A 16,706-nucleotide genomic window follows, 5' to 3' on the forward strand; every position below is an offset into this window, starting at 1 on the left:
TGGAAAGCAGCCACGTGTGTTCCCCTACAGCAAGCAGGTGCTGACCACCCACAGGTTGACACAGCAGTCCAGTTCAAAGTCAGCAGACTCTTTAATAAGCTCTGGGGACACCCAGCCCAGTACAAAAGAACTCTACTCTGAGAGCGAAACCCAAGAAAAACCAAACCAGACTTGCTAGGATGGGGGTGGCTTTTCAGTTGGTGGGGGGAGGGGGAGGAATGTTTCCAGGGCCTTCGGAGGGCAGTGGGGGCCTCAGCATCGGGGGCATGGGTGTTGGGGGGTGCACCCCAGGATTTGAGGGGTGCACCCCAGGTGGCTGGGGATGGACCCCAGGAGCTGGAGGATGGACCCCAGGAGGAGGGGGGTGGACCCCAGGAGGCTGGGGGTGGATCCCAGGAGCTGGTGGGTGGACCCCGGGAGCTGGTGGGTGGACCCCTGGAGCCTGGGGGTGAACTGCAGGAGTTGGGTGCACCCCCGGAGCTTGGGGGTGAACTGCAGGAGCTGGTGGGTGCACCACTGGTGCCTGGGGGTGAACGCCAGCAGATGGGGGAGGATGGACCCCTGGGGCTGGAGGGTGGACTCCCGGAGCAGGAGGGTGGACCCCTGGGGCTGGGGGGTGGACCCCTGGAGCTGGGGGGTGGACCCCCGATGCCGGTGGGTGAACCACTGGTGCTGGGGGGTGGACCCCAGGAGCTGGGGGATGGACCCCAGGAGCAGGGGGATGCACCCCAGAGGCTGGTGGGTGGACCACTGGTGCTGGTGGGTGAACCCCAGGAGCCGGTGGGGGCAGCTGAGGAGGGCCTGGGGGCCCTGAGGGTGCAGGCCCGCTGGGTGGCATGGGTGGCAGGGGCAGGCCTCCTGGTGGGGGCGGGGGCATTGACTCTGGTAGTGGCGGGCGAGGGGGCAGGCCGTTCATCAGTGGGGGTGGGGGCCGTTTCACCCCAGGAGGCCCAGCGGGAAGGCTTGGAGGGGCTGGCGGCTTCTCCATCTTGAAGTGGAACTGGAGGAAAAACTGGACAGACAAGAGGAACTGAGCAAGGGTCCCAGGGGCCTTGGGTTGGGAGGAGGATGGGGAACTGCGTGGACGTGGAGTGACTCACTTGCTTGGTTTCCCGGTTCCAGTGAGTCCAGAACTTGCCTTCAGCTTTGTCTATTTCCCTGCTTGGCACCTGTGCAGGGTAGAGGGGCAGAGACAGGCCCTCAGGACCATGAGATGGCCTGGCCCAGGAGACCCCTCTGTGAGGGAACAGGGTCCGATGTGGGGGTGACAGCTGACATTCTTGCTCCACTGCTTAGCAGCCCTGCCATCCAGGGAAGCTGCAACCTACCCTGTCTCGTTAACATATCTCTGAGAATAGGGCGAGGTCACAGAGACCCTGTGCAGCCTGGTAACAGGGACACCGCCCTGCTGGGGCCACGCCAGGGTCTCTGATTCATGCTGGACACCCAGCCCTAGCTCTGCATCGTCTTCTGACAACCCCTCAGGAGGCAAGGGCCCAGAGGGGGCACCTGGTGTGGGCCGGGGGCCAGCTGCTTGGATGGAGCAGACCCTGCAGGACCCTCTGGGGTCCCAGCGAGCTACCTTGAAGGCGATGGTCTCGTAGGGCTCAGCGGCCATGAGTAGGTACTGCCAGCGCCGGTCCGGGGGCTCAATCCTCTGCTCGTAGGCAGACATGAAGCGGTGTCGGGGCATGATGCCCTCGGCAATCTCGGGGTAGTCGATCTGCAGGGACATGGCCAGTGACAGCACTGCCTCTCAGGGGCCCCTCCCCTCAGGACAAAGGGTTCCCGGCCTTTGCTCACCTGGAAAAGGAGGCTCTGCTGGCCCATCTCTGTATCCCTCTGCTTGGTTACTGCAACACAGGAGGATATCAGGTCCAGTAACGGGGTCGTCCTAGGACTAGCCTAATGTTACCCATGAATGGGAGAGCCGTCTTGGCAGGTGGGGGGAGGTCACCCTGCTGGGCAACTCGCAGTCATAGGCCCAAGGGTGGGAGGGCTGTGCCCCAGGTGCCACCTGCCTGATATCACTTGGGTGGGGGCAAAGGGTGGGCTCCCCACTGCCCATCCCCCTCTACCAGACCTTCGGGGAGCGGGTGCCCATCACTTTCTAGCTCTGTGGCTTTGGGCTGTTCTCCACACAGCTCTAGGGCCCTTCATCTGCGCCCTCAGGCACTTAGTGTCTCCATGCCACACCCAGGAAAAGGCCAGATGACACACACTGATCAAAAGGCCTGTGGTGGCCTCCCTGGGGGTAGTGCCATCCTCGCCCTGGCTCACCAAGCAGGACCACTCCAGGGCCTTCCCAAGCCACGTCTTGTCTGAAATGCCAGCCATACATAGGGTGTGCCCGCTTCAGCAAGAACACCTGCAAGGAGGCCTGCCTTCCCCTCCTCCCTAGCAACCCAATCCTCTGCAGCTGCTGACCCAGGTGAGCCTCCCCTTTCCTTTACTCTCTCCACAGGTGAAAAGGCGCCAGCACCCAGTTCTAAGGTCAGAGAAAAGGACTACACCAGGGCTTGCAGTCCCCTCCCACCTACTCACCCACCTTTACTAGGACTGTAAAGAGCAGAGGAGACACTGTGACCCCAGCCCTCAGGGCAAGAAGCCTCTAATGGAAGCTGAGGCCTCTAGTGAGGCTGGGGGTGGGTGAGGGACTGCCCACCAAGGCCATCGACAGTTACCTTTGTAGCCCGGGCGGCCGATCTTCACAAACTTCTTCACTTCTACCTTGACCTTCTCTGGTGCTGGCTGGGCGGGGGCCTCCTTGGCCTCCTTGGCCGCTCGCCGGGCCCTGCAGGCGGGATGGACACAGTGTTGAGGCCCCTCCTCACAGGCCATCAAGGCCACAGCCCCAGGCGCCAGGAGTGCCCCATCCCTGGCCAACCTTGGAGATGTGAGGTGAGGGGGCTAGGAATCAGGCAGGGTGACAGCAGGCATGGGAAGGGGTGCCAGGTACTTACAAGTTGGTCTGATGTTTCTTCCCCTGGGTGTGCGCAAGGTAACTCCCCTGGAACGTGAGAGGAACAGGCAAGTGAGGACACAGTGAGGGGGTGGTGCCTGATGTCCCCACCTGGGCCCGCCTCCATCCACAGGGCTCAGTGCTGACAGGCACCTGATGGCTACTGAACATATGAGCTCTCATGGGTCTGCACACAGCAGGATGAGATGCTCAAAAGCCAGAAATGAAGAGAGTCTCGGGCAGGGGGACACGGCAGTCTTGTGGCTGCCAGGGAGTGGGTGGGGCCAGTGGATACTGCTAGGCAGTGGTGGGGACACCTGGAATAAACATGCCCCTTGATTCTACCTCAATGATGTCCCAAGGAGAAGACACGTGTATCAGCAGTTTCCAACTGGAGGCTTTTCTGACCCCCAGGGACCCTGTGTCCAGGATGGTCCCCCCCAGAGAGGGGGAGCCCCCAAACCACAGGGAGATCTCCCATATGAGACTATTCAGCTCAGTGCAGCTGTCTGGAGCTGTGAACCAAGTGGACAGAAAGTGCATCCTTCACACACATAAAAAGAGAGCCTCTGCTTATGGTGAAGGGCAGAAGCCCAGTGTAAGCAAGCATCAGACTGACACCTGCTTAAAGTCTCAAACTAGAAGCCACGCCTTCCAGACCTCCCGCCCCACGTGGACATCCTGAATATCCCCACATTTGCAGATGCACGTCTGTGATATCAAAGCCACGGATGTTACAGGAAATGGACAGATGGAGGCAGGGAACCCACGGTAGCTGTCCCAGTGCTCGTGCAGGCGGACACAGCACAATGGGGCTCTAAAGCCAGTGCCTCCCTGAGAAAGACGCACCTCATTGTTGTGCAGCGTCAGGCACAGCTTACACTCATAGGAGCCCAGGTGGTTCTTCATGAAGTAGGGGTCCTGCAGAAGAAACACATGCATCAGGCAGTCGGGGAGACGCTCTGGGATGGAGGACAAGCTTGAGCCCCAAGCCAGCACCACCACCCTGGGGTTCCCACAGGGTCCACTGCATGAGGCTGGGGCTGACCGCCTGCCTCTGCAGCAAGCCCCAGAGAGGGGTCCCCTGGAAGCCGCCAGCCCCACACTGGCGGCGGCCTGGGGTCTAGGAAGAGGCAGAGCTGAAGGTGCACTGCTGATCCTCCATCTCCCCAGCTGGGACCAGGCTACTCGTGCTGCAGCACAAGCCGGACGTGGGCAGAGGAGAGAAAGGCAGGTCAACCCCAGGTCTGGGGAGACCGTGGTCTGGAGCGCACTAAGCTGCTGCTTCAAGGTAGGCAGGTGGGCACACACCTTATTGATGTCAATGGTTTCTAGAGCCAGCTGTCGCAGACGCTCCCGGCGGTCCCGGTTGCTCTCGGAGGAGGAGGCCACGCCCCCGCTCCCGGTCTTGCCCCCGGGGCGATGCTGGAAGTCCATGGTGAGACCCTGGGCACTCTGTCAAACCAGGGGAGAAACCTGCAGAGGCCAAGGGGCAGCTGGTGAAACCATGTGTGAGATCTCACCCTCCTGGTCTGGCCTCACCTCTACCCACTCTCACCGCCCCCAGCCCTGGCTTCACCACCTATCTTCCAATGGCTGAGGGTCCAGGCTGGGCCAGGCACATGGGAATGAGGAAGAAGAATCAGGAGAAACGAGGCATCTCCAGGTGACAGTGGGGGTGGACCAGAGAGGAAGATCTCTTTGACTGAGGAGTGCAAAGGCCCAGGAACCCGAAACAGCAACAGAGAAGAGGAGCTGAGTTCTCACTAGTTAGTCCCATCTCCTCTAAGAAGCCTTCCCAAACTGCCCAGGCCCACAGTTCACTCACTCCCTCTTCTGAATCCTTTTTCTGCTCGTCTACACTTCTTTCCTGCAACATAAACTCTACTTCTCTGATTCAGCAGTACATCTGCTGGAACAAAGAACACATCATCTACCTGCTCACCCCCGAACCCCACTGCCTAACACACAAGACAGTCACAGCTCGTTTGCAGCTAAGGCAGACTCTTCCAGGCCCATGATTTCTCTTCCACACTCCTGTCAAGCTGTCCAATGCTGTTTCCTACTGTTTCCCATACTCCTCCAGGTTCAGTTCAGATCCAACCTCAGATACCTCCCTCTCATCCTACATTTTCTTCACTGTCAATGCTGGCCCCAGGCCCCTGGTTTAAACCCACAGTATCTTGACTCTGTTAGGGTAAGCTCACAGGGATGGGGCCCAGGAGTGTGAACCCCCAAAGATGTACCTGTCCTGCTCCCTGGGGTGCACGGACACTTCACCTCATGCAGCAGAGGGGACTTTGCAGGTGGGATTAAGTTAGGACCCTGAGATGGATACAACCCTGGATTCCCCAGGGGGCACAGTGTCATCATAGGGTCCTTATAAGAGGGAGGGGGAGGGTCAGAGGCAGACACAGGAGATGCTGCTCTGCTGGCTGTGAGCCAGGGATGCAGCGCCTCTAGAAGCTGGAAAGTACATGTCTTTCAGCAGGAGCCCGTGCTCCCCTGAAGCCTCCAGAAGGAATAAAACCCAGTCAGACTAGTGCTGCGTTTCTGACCACATAGATGCAGTGCAAACTCAGGTCATGTAAGCCACTGGTGGTTTGCTGCACCAGCCAGCCGTGCCACAGACTTGCCCCCCAACTTGATGAGTTTATGAAAACCTCCCATTGGGTGACCAGTAGGGTAACCTAGCTGGCTGCAGAATCACCAGGCCTGACTCTTTTACTACACACGAGGCCACCCAGAGCCGTCAACTGGTAAAGGCAAAACACTAACACAGCCAAGAGTTCCAGTCAGTTTGGGGACAGCCAGTTTCTTCGTAAGCAGCCAGAAGAACATGCCATGGTGTCGTGAAAGCCTGCAAGGAGAATCTGACCAACTCAGGAAACCCAAATGGAGACAGATACTTAATCACTCACCAGCCTACCTGTCGGAGTCTCAGAGAGGCTGGGGTGAGGCCAGGTCCATCAGTGCCTGCCTGTTGAGCAGCAGGCTCCACCCCCCCACCCCCCGCGGCCTGTGTTCAGCAGGCAGGAGACCCGGCTAGAGTCCCCAGCCCAGGGGACAAGGCAGATCAGGAGTTTTTTCTGGGGAGAGAGCACCAGAGACAGTATTCTCAGATACTGAAAGTTGGGGGCTCTGCATCCCCCAAATCCCAGAACTTTGCCAGGCCCACTGAGCTCACTAGAGAAGCACTGCTTTCCACGCAGAACTGATATCTAAACAGATGTGAAGAAACGCGTGTATTGGGGAAAAAGGAAACTCAGTGAAAAGCTCAACAGAAGATGTTAACATCCTCTTGGATGATGGGCGATGTTCCCACAGCTCAAAACTAGAACAGGATGCCAAAGGTTAGCATGGCCAGTTAATGCCAGACAGACCCTTTAAGCAAAGATGTGATGAGCCTAACAACACACTGAATGTGAGCGCCTGAAGATAAGAGTCAAAGCTATCATAAAAAAGAACAGAAAAATAAACAATAGCAAAATAACAAGGCAACAGGAGGCAAAGCAAAAACCTAGAAATTTTGAACTGAGAACAAAACATGGCCACGCTACTATATTTAATACAGATGTAACCTATAGAAACCTACTGTATACAGAGCACAGAGAACTCTGTTCAGTGCTCTGCAACGACCTATACAAGGAAACAAAGTAAAAAACAACGGGTATGTACATATGTATAACTGATTCACTTCACTGTACACCTGAAGCACAACACTGTTAAGTCAACTATAGTCCAAACACAAAACAAACACTAGAAAAGAAAAACAAAAAACATGGACAGTATTATCAAAGAAACAACCTAAAAAAATAAAAAACTCTCCAATAAATAAACCATGAAGTTTTATGACACTAAAACCTAAAAGTTTCCAGTAAATGGAAAAAAATCAGAAACAAAAGGTCAGAAACCAGGATGAGATGAGAGCCTTCAGAACAGCAGGAACATGTAAGGCAGGGCAAGGGTTTTCCCAATTCCCTTCAGGGGCTTTCAATCTAGAACTTTACACCCACACTTCTGACTGTGAGGATGGATAAAGCCATTTTCAGCAAACCGAGGGCTCAAACTGAACAAATGAGTTGACTTCTTCAAAACCTACCTGAAGAGCTCTGATGGAAAAAAGAGGAGTCAGTGAGACTGAAAACAGAAACCAGCCCATGGGAGCCTGGACAGAAGGTTCTAGGATAGCTACTCAGCCACCAGGTGGGGTTCCAGTCCTGAGTGGAACAGGAAGATGCCAGGGCTGAGAGGGAAGTTTGCAGGCAGAAAAGGTAAAAAAGACATCCATTGTTTCAACCCGTGGTAAACTACAACCCATAGGCTTGCAAAGAGCCGACTCATTGGAAAAGCCCCTGATGCTTGGAAAGACTGACCGCGAAAGAAGGGGGCAGCAGAGGATGGGACGATTGGATGGCATCACTGAATCAATGGACATAAGTGTAGTTGCTCAGTCGTATCCGACTCTTTGCGACCCCATGGACTGTAGCCCACCTGGCTCCTCTGTCCACGGGATTCTCCAGGCAAGAATACTGGAGTGGGTTGCCATTTCCTTCTCCAGGGGATCTTCCTGACACAGGGATCAAACCTGGGTCTTCCGCATCACAGGCAGATACTTCACCCTCTGAGCCACCACGGAAGCCCCGATGGACATAAGCTTGAGCAAACTCTGGGAGATGGTGAAGGACAGGGAAGCCTGACGTGCTGCAGCCCATGGGGTCAGTCAGACAGGACTAAAAACAAGGCGTGTGAAATGATGATGCTTTGAGAGAAAAATTAATAACCAGCAAAGAAAATCAGACGAATAGGAAGAATGAAGAAATGAAAGAGCTCTGGGGGAGGGTTAAGAGAACAGTACCCCCAAAATGCAGCACGGCTCAACACAGTACCTGCCTGAGCAGCGAACGTTATTTTCAGCCCTGGAAAATAAGATTGACGATATGACTAAAGCTCAGAATTTATAACCACATCCATGGTATGAAGAATGAGGCTGCAGCGGGTGAGGGGGTGGCAGAAATGAGACCTCAGCAGTCACGGTAAGAAGCTGAGAGACCACTTCTACACCCGACTCAGGCTATTTACAAGCTCGGGTCGGTCGTACTCAGCTGCCAAAGGGCATAAGGGAGAAGGGGCCGGGCTCCCAGAGTGACAAGTGGAGAAGTCATTTAAACTCTGGGCTTTGCTCGCTAAACGGGCCTGGCTAAATGGTTCTTGGGCCCGCGTCAAGAGCTCCGCCTCTGTACCTTCCTCACTCCTCGGCGGGCCTGGAACCAGGAGCGCCGTCACCCCCACCATTACAGGAGCCAGGTAAGCCCCGGACCACAGAGCCAGCAAACCAACGGACTCAGGGAAAGCGCCCCGGATCCGTTGCGACCCGACCCGACCCTACCCAACGGGCCTTTGCAGCCGGAGCTTCCTGCGGGAGGGCGGGGGTGTTGGGCCGGCCTAGCGCCCGGCGTGTAGAGAGCCGGTGCCGCCCTCAACCCAGCACTTCAGTCACTCCCCTCCAAGGAGTCCCCCGGGGCCGCCGCTCTAGTCCCGCACCACTCCTAATCCTCACCCACGATTTCGTCAAATCCACGGGCTCCTCACACACTGCCTTGATCTATTCAGGCGCCGCAGCCACCGCGACGACCTCGTCCTGCGCACGCGCGCCGAGAACTGAAAAAAAGCACTTCCCGGGACAGGACGGGCGGGGCCTCCTGCGTGCGCATGCCCGGCCCGCCCAATGGCGCGGGCGAGACGCTTATAGGCTGAAGGAAAGCGGGGAGCGGAGTGAAAACCGGAAGTCGAAGTGCGCGTGCGCGGCGGGTTATTTCGTTCTTCCGGTCAGTACTGCTCGCGCAGGTCCAGTTTTCGCGGGGAGGGTAGCTGCGATTCGCCTCCCATCCCGGCGCCTGTTCGCTTGAGTAAGGGGTACCACCGGTCGTGGGGTTGCTTTATTGTTCCCATCCCGGGTTCACGTTATTACATGGTCATATATGACACCATCCATTTTGCCTATAGTCCCGTTCGCCTCAGGAAGTTCCCGCTCCGTCTTGACGGCCTCCGAGACGCTTAGGCCACACGCCGGTGATTGACAGATTGAGCGGCCCGGGAGCGCGCAGGCGTAGTAGCTCCGGCTGCGCTTCCGGGACGGCGCCGTGGGACTCTTTTGGCGCCGGCATCTGCGAGCGTTGGGACGGCGGCCGGGAGGGCGCGGCCGGCGTTCCGCGTTCTGGATACCGGCGGCGCCATGCGCTATAACGAGAAGGAGCTGCAGGCTCTGTCCCGGCAGCCGGCCGAGATGGCAGCCGAGTTGGGCATGCGGGGGCCCAAGAAAGGCAGCGGTGAGCGATCCGGGACGTCGGAGCGGGCGGGCGGGCGACTGAGGGGGCGGGAGTGGGCAGGTGCTGAACCCGCGCGATCCCGCCTTGTACCCGCAGTGGTGAAGCGGCGGCTGGTGAAGCTGGTGGTCAACTTCCTTTTCTACTTCCGGACGGACGAGGCGGAGGTAGGGTGGTGGGGAGGACCGGAGTGGGGGTTAGGTTCGGAGTTCGGAGTCGGGGGCGGGGCGGGGCAAGGGGCGGGCGGGTTCCCGGGGTCCTCCCCCATGCGCCTGTCTGTCCGCAGCCCATTGGAGCCCTGCTGCTGGAGCATTGCAGAGTCATCCACGAAGAGCCCAGCGGCTTCTCCATCAGTGAGTGCGGCCTGGGACAAGGCTGCTTGTTCCCGTCCCGGCGCGGCCCACCTAAGTCTCTAGAGGCTGAGTACAGTGTCCGTGCAGCCTCACGCGGTGGCTCCTCTCGTGGGGCCCACTAACGTAGACGGAAGTGACCCGAACGGCCGCCGTTGTCTTGTTGGGGAGCACTTCTCTCCCGGCGTGCCTCGCTGCAACTGTTCCATTTCTCCTGTGAGCAGGGCTTGTGCTGGGGTACCGGGAGGGTTTTCTCCTCGGTGCTTTTGAGAGGGTGGGGTCTGCAGGTGGAAAGATAGAGCTTCTACTAGTTTTCCGGGGAGGCCACAAGAAAGTGCCACAGACTGGGAGGCTTAAATAGGAAAAATATATTCCTCCCAGTTCTGGAGGGCTAGAAGTTTGACATCAGAGTGTCAGCGCGGCTGCTTCCTTCTGAAGGAGAATCTGCCCAGCTTCTGGAAGGGTTGTTGGCAGAGCTTGTCTTGTAGAAACATCTCCCCGTTTTGCCTTTATTTTCTGGGATCTTCTCCCTTCTTAACAGCAGTTCTATTGGATTAGAGGTTCACCCTCCTGCGGTGTGAGCCTAGCTTAACCACTTAACTACCTAGGCCTGTAGTGACTCTATGTCCAGATAGTCCCTATCCTGGGAAATATACGTTTTAAGACGTGAGCGTATGTTTTTTGGGGGACACGATTCAACCCACAGCCAGCTGTTGGAAAGCAGTGGGCCCAGGCCAGGGCTGGAAAAAGGAAGTCGAGGCTTGGGAGCTGGGGGAGGTGGGAGGGAGCGAGGACACATGGGGGCTGCTCCCTTCCCAGGCTTCCTGGAGGACCCAGAGAGGAAGTACCACTTCGAGTGCTGCAGTGAGGAGCAGTGTCAGGAGTGGATGGCTGCACTGCGTCGAGCCAGGTGGGGTGTCGAACCAGGTGGGGTGCTGACAAAACCTAGAGCCAGCGGAGCCTAGGGCAGTGCAGGGCCCTGGGGCCTCACTCAGCTTTCCTCTCCAGTTATGAGTTCATGCGGAGAAGCCTCATTTTCTACAGAAATGAGATCCAGAAGATGACTGGCAAGGTGTGCATGGGAGCGGGGTGGGGACTGGGTGGGGGCCTCCTGGGCTCAGGCTTATGGCCTCCCCTTCTTGTCGTCCACCCACACAGGATCCCCTGGAACAGTTTGGCATATCAGAGGAGGCCAGGTTCCAGCTGAGCTGCTTGAAGGCATGAGGCCGGGTGGGGCTCCCCAGCTGTCCTGTTGCCGGACAAGGCCTCCCTGCCCTTCTGGCCCCATGTTTCCTGGCCAACCCTGGATTTGCTGTGGGAGAAGTGTCCTGGTTTAAGGACTTCAAACACCCCAGGGTGGGCAGGGGCTGTCTTGTTGCAAGAAACCACCCAGCAAGTGTCCTCTAGACACACTGGGAACCACTGGACTGGTTTGGTACCTCGGTGCCGCCTGCTGCTGCCAGGGGACCAGTGCCCCCTCCCAGGAGCTGTGCCCCACCCTTTGGGTGCGTTGACCCAGGGCCTGGCAGGCGCAACTCTCCTGTGCTGGGCAGGCTGAATGTATAAAGTTAGGTGAAGCTGTGAAGGGTGTGGGGCCATGCTGGGGCTGCTGTGAATTCTCCTGCTGAAGGGGCAGGCCCTGGCTAGACGCCTCTGGGCAGAGCTGGAAGGCTCGCCTTTGGGGTGGCCAGTATATTCTGTTCAAATAAAGGTACCTCTTTTCCATACGGACCACTGGTGCTGTGACCACGTGTGTCCTCTGCCGTGCGCCTGTCCTGCGTCTGCACAGCCGTTCCTGAGGGAAGCGAGGCCCTCCCCAGGTTCAAGGTTGAAGTGCCTGGGAGCAACAGAGTGGGGAGGCCTGGAACCCAGAGCCAGGAAGGGCAAGGGGGGCTGGGACCCCACCTGCAGGGCTTCTGGAGCTCACAGGTCCCAGTCTGAGTGCCAGCAGGACCTCAGGGAGGGTTTGTTGGTGGCATTAAGGTTGCTAAGAAGTTGGTTTAGGAAGGCTAAAAGGAGGCTGCCCTGCGTGGTCCTGACCTGGTCATAGTTGTTGGCCCTTGAGCAGGGGCTGGGCCTCTGAGACCGGGGTGGGGGAAGTCATCGTAACTTGTCTGTCGTGGCCATGGTGCCTGTCTTCAGGAGCAGGTGGGGCCTCTACTGGGAGTGACCGTTCTCTCTGCTTGGGGACAGTGAGCACTGCCCTGGGCCCTGTGCACTCCAAGACCTTGCCATGTCATCACCAGGAAGAAACACTGCTGCCAGACTAGATTCAAGTGAAAACAGGTATTTTTATTACAGCGTCTAGAGATGGATACGCAGTGCAGTGGGGTTTCCTTGGGAAGGGAAGGGAGTTAGCACCCCAACTGAAACACAGGCTACCGAAATGACAAAGCAAAGCCCGTCTGCATTACAAACCAGGGTGAGACAGAGCGAGCATGGATGGATGTGTGAGAACAAACAGTCCTACAGTGGACGGGCGGGATAAATAATGGGGGAATCTTAAATAGATCACAATTTGACTTGTAGCTAAATGGAGGACTGTGTCCCCTGACCAGAGGGTGTCTTCATTGTTAGGGTTTCCTGAGCAAAGCGACCATAGCCATCGGACTTCCTGGAGTGGAGTGGAGCGCCCGGGTCAACAGCAGCAGCGGGGCTCCTCCCCACGCCCAACACCCTGGTGCCCCCTCCTTCCTGTGGCAGCGGCACCCAGGCCAAGGCAAGGGGGTGGGGCCAGATGGTGGGTGTGGAGAGGCCAAGCTGGCCCCGCTGTGGGGCAGGCCCTGTGCCTGTGTGTCTGTCCCTATAGCTGGGAGAGCAGACAAGGCACGGTGGCCCACAAGCCATGCAGTGTTTGTGTACAGTGTCATTTGTTCAGATGGGGCCCCTCAGGCAGCCCTGCAGCTTTCTGTTGGGGGTGGGGAGCCTCTTGAAGAGGGCTGGGGGCAGGGGCGGGGCAGCACCATTGCGCACCCACCAGGAGCACCGACCTGGGGTGGAGGGGGTGGGGCAGGGCCAGTGGGCACAGGAGGAGGGTTCCAGCTCCAGCTTCCAGCTGCTGCTCTGAGCAGTGTAGAGGAAGCCAGAGGTGGGACACTGTCCTGCTCTTACCCTGTGGCCTGTATCTCGCGGGGCCTCCACCTGCCAGAAAGGCTGGCTCCAGACCCACCCCAGGAATGAGGCGGCGGGCTGGGGCTCAGCTACCATACTGATCCTCGGGGGCAGCAGAGGGCCCCACTCTGCAGGGGTGGGTGGTGTTGGCCAGGCTGGGGAAGGCTCAGGTTAGATCCCTACATGGAGGCCCACCTCCTGTGCTCCTTGGTGGGTGCCACCTGGTTGGAGGGGGTGAGCACCTGAGGACAGGGCTCTGACTGCCCACGCCCAAGGGCGCCCACCTTGGGGTCTGGGCCCCCTGCCAGCACCTTTGGCCAACGTTGGCCCTTCCAGGGAGGCACACAGACAACACCGCTGCCACCAAGGAGCCAGCGTAGTCACAGATGCTGTGTGGCGGACGGAGAGCCCCACCCACCACCACAGAGCCTCAGGGACCAGCCCTCCTGCCCTGCCACCCCACCACATCCCTCCCTCCTACATCGTGGAGGGATGTAGCTGCTGGAGGTGGGGGTGGGGAGAGTGTCACTTCGGCTGTGGGGTGGTGGGTGGGTGGGCCCTGGGCCAGCACCTCTGTGCACTTGAATAAACAGCAAGGTTTCCCCTCACTTTTCTTTCTTCCTTTTTCTCTTTAGTTTACTGTGTATTCATCATACAGTCTAAAAATAAATGAAGTCAAGTCTATGAAATTTATAAATTTTCATCACATCTCTATAAAATACTGTCACCCGTCAGCGTGACTCCCCTGTAGACACACCAGGCACCCATGACTAACCACCTGCGTCCCCAGCCACCACCGGCGCTGACCCTCCCTGGGCAGCCGTGGCGCAGGCCCAGACGAGCAGAGACGTACAAAAGTAAATGCACTTGTCACACGGCGGGTTCCAGACCCTCCTCGCGAGCACCACTCAAACGGGTCCCCTCCTCCTCGAGGCACCCTGCTGCAGCCTGGCCGCATGGCCACCATTCCTATGCCAAAGGCGTGATGCAGACCCAGGGGCCGAGCGAGGCCGTTCACAGTGCGAGGCGGGGCGGGCCTCCACCCAGAGCTGGGGCCTTTGGTATAGGAAGAGCATTAGATAAACAGGGCGGGCACGGGGCCTGGCGTCAGCGTTGGTCAACCCCGAGAGTCAGCACCAGGAGCGTGGAGGCCGGCCTGCGACGAGATAGCACCGGGCGGCTGGCGGTCCCTGCGGCGGCCAGTCCTCGGGTGGATGGACGTCTTTTACATAGATCCTTTCACATATAATATCTACATCTCTCAATAGGTTGCCTTTACGGCTTCGGTGGAATAAAATAAGTCAAAGTTGTTTATACTTTTTAAAAAACGATAAATACTTTATCTAAAACTATGGACAGTACAGGCTGGAGCTGGGCCCCAGCAAGCCGTCTCCGCAGGTCTGCGCGGTGCTGATTCACAGTAGAGCCTGTTCTCCGGCCTCCATCCGTCCTCGCCGTCCCATGGGGGGCCCCACGCCGCCGGCCCAGCCCGCCCTTGCATAGTCTCGCGGTTGAGGTAGAAATCCTAGTTACCTGCAGACACGCGTGGGAAGAAAGGCGGCACAGTGTTAGCCCCTTGCCCACACGGCCCGGCACTGCCCCAGGTCGGGAGCCAGAGCCGCCGATGGACAGACGGACCAACAAACGACGCACATGGTTGGCCATAGGACCCCGAGCCACACCCTAGGCCTGTCCCCAGGTCCCCTGTTGGGCAGCGCTCCCAGAGGCCTGTGAGCAGCCTGGTGGTAAGTCTACGTGTTCCTGGGAGGGACTGGCCCAGGCAGCAGGGAAGGCAGTGTCCACCATGGGCCTGACCCGGCCTCCATGTGCTCAGCTGCCCTCTCTAGCTCCTCTGATGGCTGGCGACCGCTGCACACTGAGCAGCCCCACCTGGATTTTTCCAACCACCAAGGCACAGCCCTGGCCCCAGGCCTCAAGTAGGGCTGTCTGCGGACCCTGACCAGGAGGCCACTGGACTCCAGCAGCTGCCCATTCGTTTCCAGTTAAACACACGACAAAAAGCTGAAGACACAGGCAGACCCTGAGCCCAGCCCTGATGCCCTGTTTCTGCTCCAGACCTCACCCCGGGGATGTGGGTGCAGCACTGGGAGTGGCCAGGCCTCAGTCATACGACAGAACACTGCCCACCCACCAGGCCTTCCTTCCTGTAGCTGGTGCCACATTCACCCTGCCGCCCCTAGGCCCCCACAGCAGGCCCTTTAGCTAAGGAGCCCACCAGATGACCATGGTCTGAAGGCCTGTAGTGCACCAGGGGCCTTGAATGCACTGAGTTTTCCTAAAACCCTATGAGGCGTGTTCAAGCACCAGGCGACAGGCCCAAGAGCACACAAAAGGCACTGCTGGGATTCTCTATGGCCCCCACGAACCCACACAGGAGCTGCCCGGGTCCCCAGCGGCCACACACCCAAGTCCAGGGTGGCGGCAAGCTCAAGCTGGGCTCAACAGGGAGGGCACCAGCTCAGTCCTGCTCCTCCTGGCGCCCTCCCTGAGAGATCTAGGGTGCGGGTCCACAGGCAGTGGGACCAGCCACGCCCTGGTTCCCTTGCCGCCCTGGCTCTCTGCCTTCACGCCTCCTGGCCTCCTGGTCGTGGGAGCACAGACTTGGCCCCGTGATCTTCCAGGAGCCCCGCCGGCCCACCTGTTCTCTGCAAAGGGAAGCACGGCCACCTAGTCGGGCTCTAGCCTTACCTTACAGAATACGAACTGCTAGCTAAGCAAGGTCTTTATCGCGGCTTAACCCCCGCAAGGCGCGCGGCATACGGAGGCGGCATGCCAAGGGAAACCCACACGGCGGGCGGCCCTGTGGAGCTGGCCTGTGGGTTCACGGGCGCGGCCTGGGCCAGGGCCAGCCCAGGCAGGGGCTGGTGGTGCACCGTCAAGGAGGGGCGGGACACCTTGTGCGGGAGGGAGGCGAGCTTGATGGACAGAGAGGCGTTAGCAGGCGGCAGAGAGGCAGCAGAGGAGGTGGGTAAGAAAGCTTGGTTAGCAGGGAGGGATGCGAGGTTCTGCAGAAGCACGGGCTCAGAGTTAGCTGGGAGCAGCGCAGGGGGAGGAGGCAAGGTGGCGTTAGGGTGGGCGGGTGCATGGAGGGTGGGCTGCCCCGGAGGGGGCCGGCCCAGGTGAGGAGGGAGTGGGGGCGGCCTCGGCTCCGCAGAGGACGGGGCCTGAAAGGAAGAGGCCGGGGTGCTGGCCACCGGCTGCAGCGGGGTTAAGTTCAGCGTGGTGCTGCGACATGCAGCCCCACTGCCGAAACTGGCTCCAAACGGATGGGCGGAGGCGGGAGGCACCGCGTGGTTAAAGACACCTGCAAACAGGAGAGAAAAACTCAGCTTCAACAGGCGGGCACCTCTAGCCGAGCCAAGAGCAGCACGCGGAGGAGGAAGCGATGGTAGCTGCAGCTCCGCGTGCGGGCACAAGTGCAGCGAAGCGCAGGCAGCGGGAGCGCGGGTGGGCCCACCGCCAGGCCCTGGACCCCCACCCCACCCCACCCCAACTCAGTGCTACGTGAGCCGGGAGCCTCTGGCTCCCCGCACTCTGCTCCACCCTGCATGCACGCGGGCCGCGGGCACCACAGCCCCTTGCTCTGTCCCAGCGCCGGCCGCATTGGACCTTCCGGGTGAGCTCGTGGGAGGAAGTAGAGCCCGGTCATGGCGCCGGTCCCTCTAAGAATCAGAGGGCGCGGTCAGACCCGAGAGCCCGGCACAGCCGACTCACGCCCGAGTGCTCTGCCCACACGACCGTCACGGCTGCGTTTCGTGAAAAGGAACGAGGTGGTGGGCGCAAAGTGGACCCAAAGGGACACGCGGGCACAGCCTCTCCCCCCTCAGGGGGCCCTGGAAGGGAACCTGCAAACAGCAGTGGTTAAACCTAACAGTCCGGGTGGACGGTGGAGACAATGTGCGGCCCACAGCTCATCCCCCAGCGGGTCCTGTGGGA

At 59.0% G+C, this 16,706-nt stretch overlaps 3 protein-coding genes across 12 annotated transcripts in view; 1 reads left to right on the top strand and 2 right to left on the bottom strand.

Annotated features, from left to right (window-relative positions):
• Positions 1 to 189: 189 nt before the first annotated feature.
• Positions 190 to 8,670, bottom strand: SF3A2 (splicing factor 3a subunit 2). Of its 3 annotated transcripts, XM_055431517.2 has the most exons (10): positions 8,523 to 8,615; positions 7,852 to 7,881; positions 4,274 to 4,438; positions 3,812 to 3,883; positions 2,964 to 3,010; positions 2,685 to 2,794; positions 1,804 to 1,853; positions 1,583 to 1,723; positions 1,101 to 1,169; positions 190 to 1,012 (listed from the first exon to the last, which is right to left on the bottom strand). In XM_055431517.2, the coding sequence occupies exons 3-10, from the start codon at positions 4,397 to 4,399 to the stop codon at positions 194 to 196; spliced, it is 1,434 nt and encodes a 477-aa protein (XP_055287492.1). In that variant the 5' UTR covers positions 4,400 to 4,438; positions 7,852 to 7,881; positions 8,523 to 8,615; the 3' UTR covers positions 190 to 193. The 3 variants fall into 3 exon arrangements, with proteins under 3 accessions (XP_055287492.1, XP_055287491.1, XP_088694974.1); XM_055431516.2 differs by lacking the exon at positions 7,852 to 7,881 and having other exon boundaries at positions 8,523 to 8,670; XM_088838848.1 differs by lacking the exon at positions 7,852 to 7,881 and having other exon boundaries at positions 8,527 to 8,616.
• A 102-nt stretch (positions 8,671 to 8,772) lies between these two features.
• On the top strand, positions 8,773 to 11,369 carry PLEKHJ1 (pleckstrin homology domain containing J1). The gene is made up of 7 exons (XM_055431521.2): positions 8,773 to 8,871; positions 8,969 to 9,291; positions 9,388 to 9,455; positions 9,575 to 9,641; positions 10,458 to 10,548; positions 10,647 to 10,710; positions 10,797 to 11,369. The coding sequence occupies exons 2-7, from the start codon at positions 9,198 to 9,200 to the stop codon at positions 10,860 to 10,862; spliced, it is 450 nt and encodes a 149-aa protein (XP_055287496.1). The 5' UTR covers positions 8,773 to 8,871; positions 8,969 to 9,197; the 3' UTR covers positions 10,863 to 11,369.
• Positions 11,370 to 11,525: 156 nt separating this feature from the next.
• The window catches only part of DOT1L (DOT1 like histone lysine methyltransferase), a 53,604-nt gene continuing 48,423 nt past the window's right edge, over positions 11,526 to 16,706 (bottom strand). For 6 of the 8 annotated variants that reach the window (XM_088838845.1, XM_055431512.2, XM_055431511.2 and 3 more), the window contains 2 exons: positions 15,459 to 16,074; positions 11,526 to 14,282 (listed from right to left, as the gene is read on the bottom strand). In XM_088838845.1, coding sequence (XP_088694971.1) covers positions 15,494 to 16,074 — 581 coding nt within the window. In that variant the 3' untranslated portion in view covers positions 11,526 to 14,282; positions 15,459 to 15,493. Of the gene's footprint in view, positions 14,283 to 15,458; positions 16,075 to 16,484; positions 16,616 to 16,706 lie in introns of those variants that run through there. The other 2 variants (XM_055431513.2, XM_055431514.2) reach the window with 2 other exon arrangements.

Source organism: Moschus berezovskii, chromosome 8, assembly GCF_049115385.1.
Source record: "Moschus berezovskii isolate FMDL1 chromosome 8, NW_MosBer_1.0, whole genome shotgun sequence".
Classification (NCBI taxonomy): domain Eukaryota; kingdom Metazoa; phylum Chordata; class Mammalia; order Artiodactyla; family Moschidae; genus Moschus; species Moschus berezovskii.

What these genes read in the sequence shown, in the direction of transcription:
- SF3A2 (XM_055431516.2), bottom strand. Translation starts at nt 4,399, where the DNA reads ATGGACTTCCAGCATCGCCCCGGGGGCAAGACCGGGAGCGGGGGCGTG. An exon ending in AAGAAACATCAGACCAACTT is followed by an intron (nt 2,795 to 2,963) that starts GTAAGTACCTGG and finishes TCCCGCCTGCAG; the next exon opens with GGCCCGGCGAGCGGCCAAGG. An exon ending in AGCAGAGCCTCCTTTTCCAG is followed by an intron (nt 1,724 to 1,803) that starts GTGAGCAAAGGC and finishes ATGTCCCTGCAG; the next exon opens with ATCGACTACCCCGAGATTGC.
- PLEKHJ1 (XM_055431521.2), top strand. Translation starts at nt 9,198, where the DNA reads ATGCGCTATAACGAGAAGGAGCTGCAGGCTCTGTCCCGGCAGCCGGCC. An exon ending in TCCGGACGGACGAGGCGGAG is followed by an intron (nt 9,456 to 9,574) that starts GTAGGGTGGTGG and finishes GTCTGTCCGCAG; the next exon opens with CCCATTGGAGCCCTGCTGCT. An exon ending in GCTGCACTGCGTCGAGCCAG is followed by an intron (nt 10,549 to 10,646) that starts GTGGGGTGTCGA and finishes TTTCCTCTCCAG; the next exon opens with TTATGAGTTCATGCGGAGAA.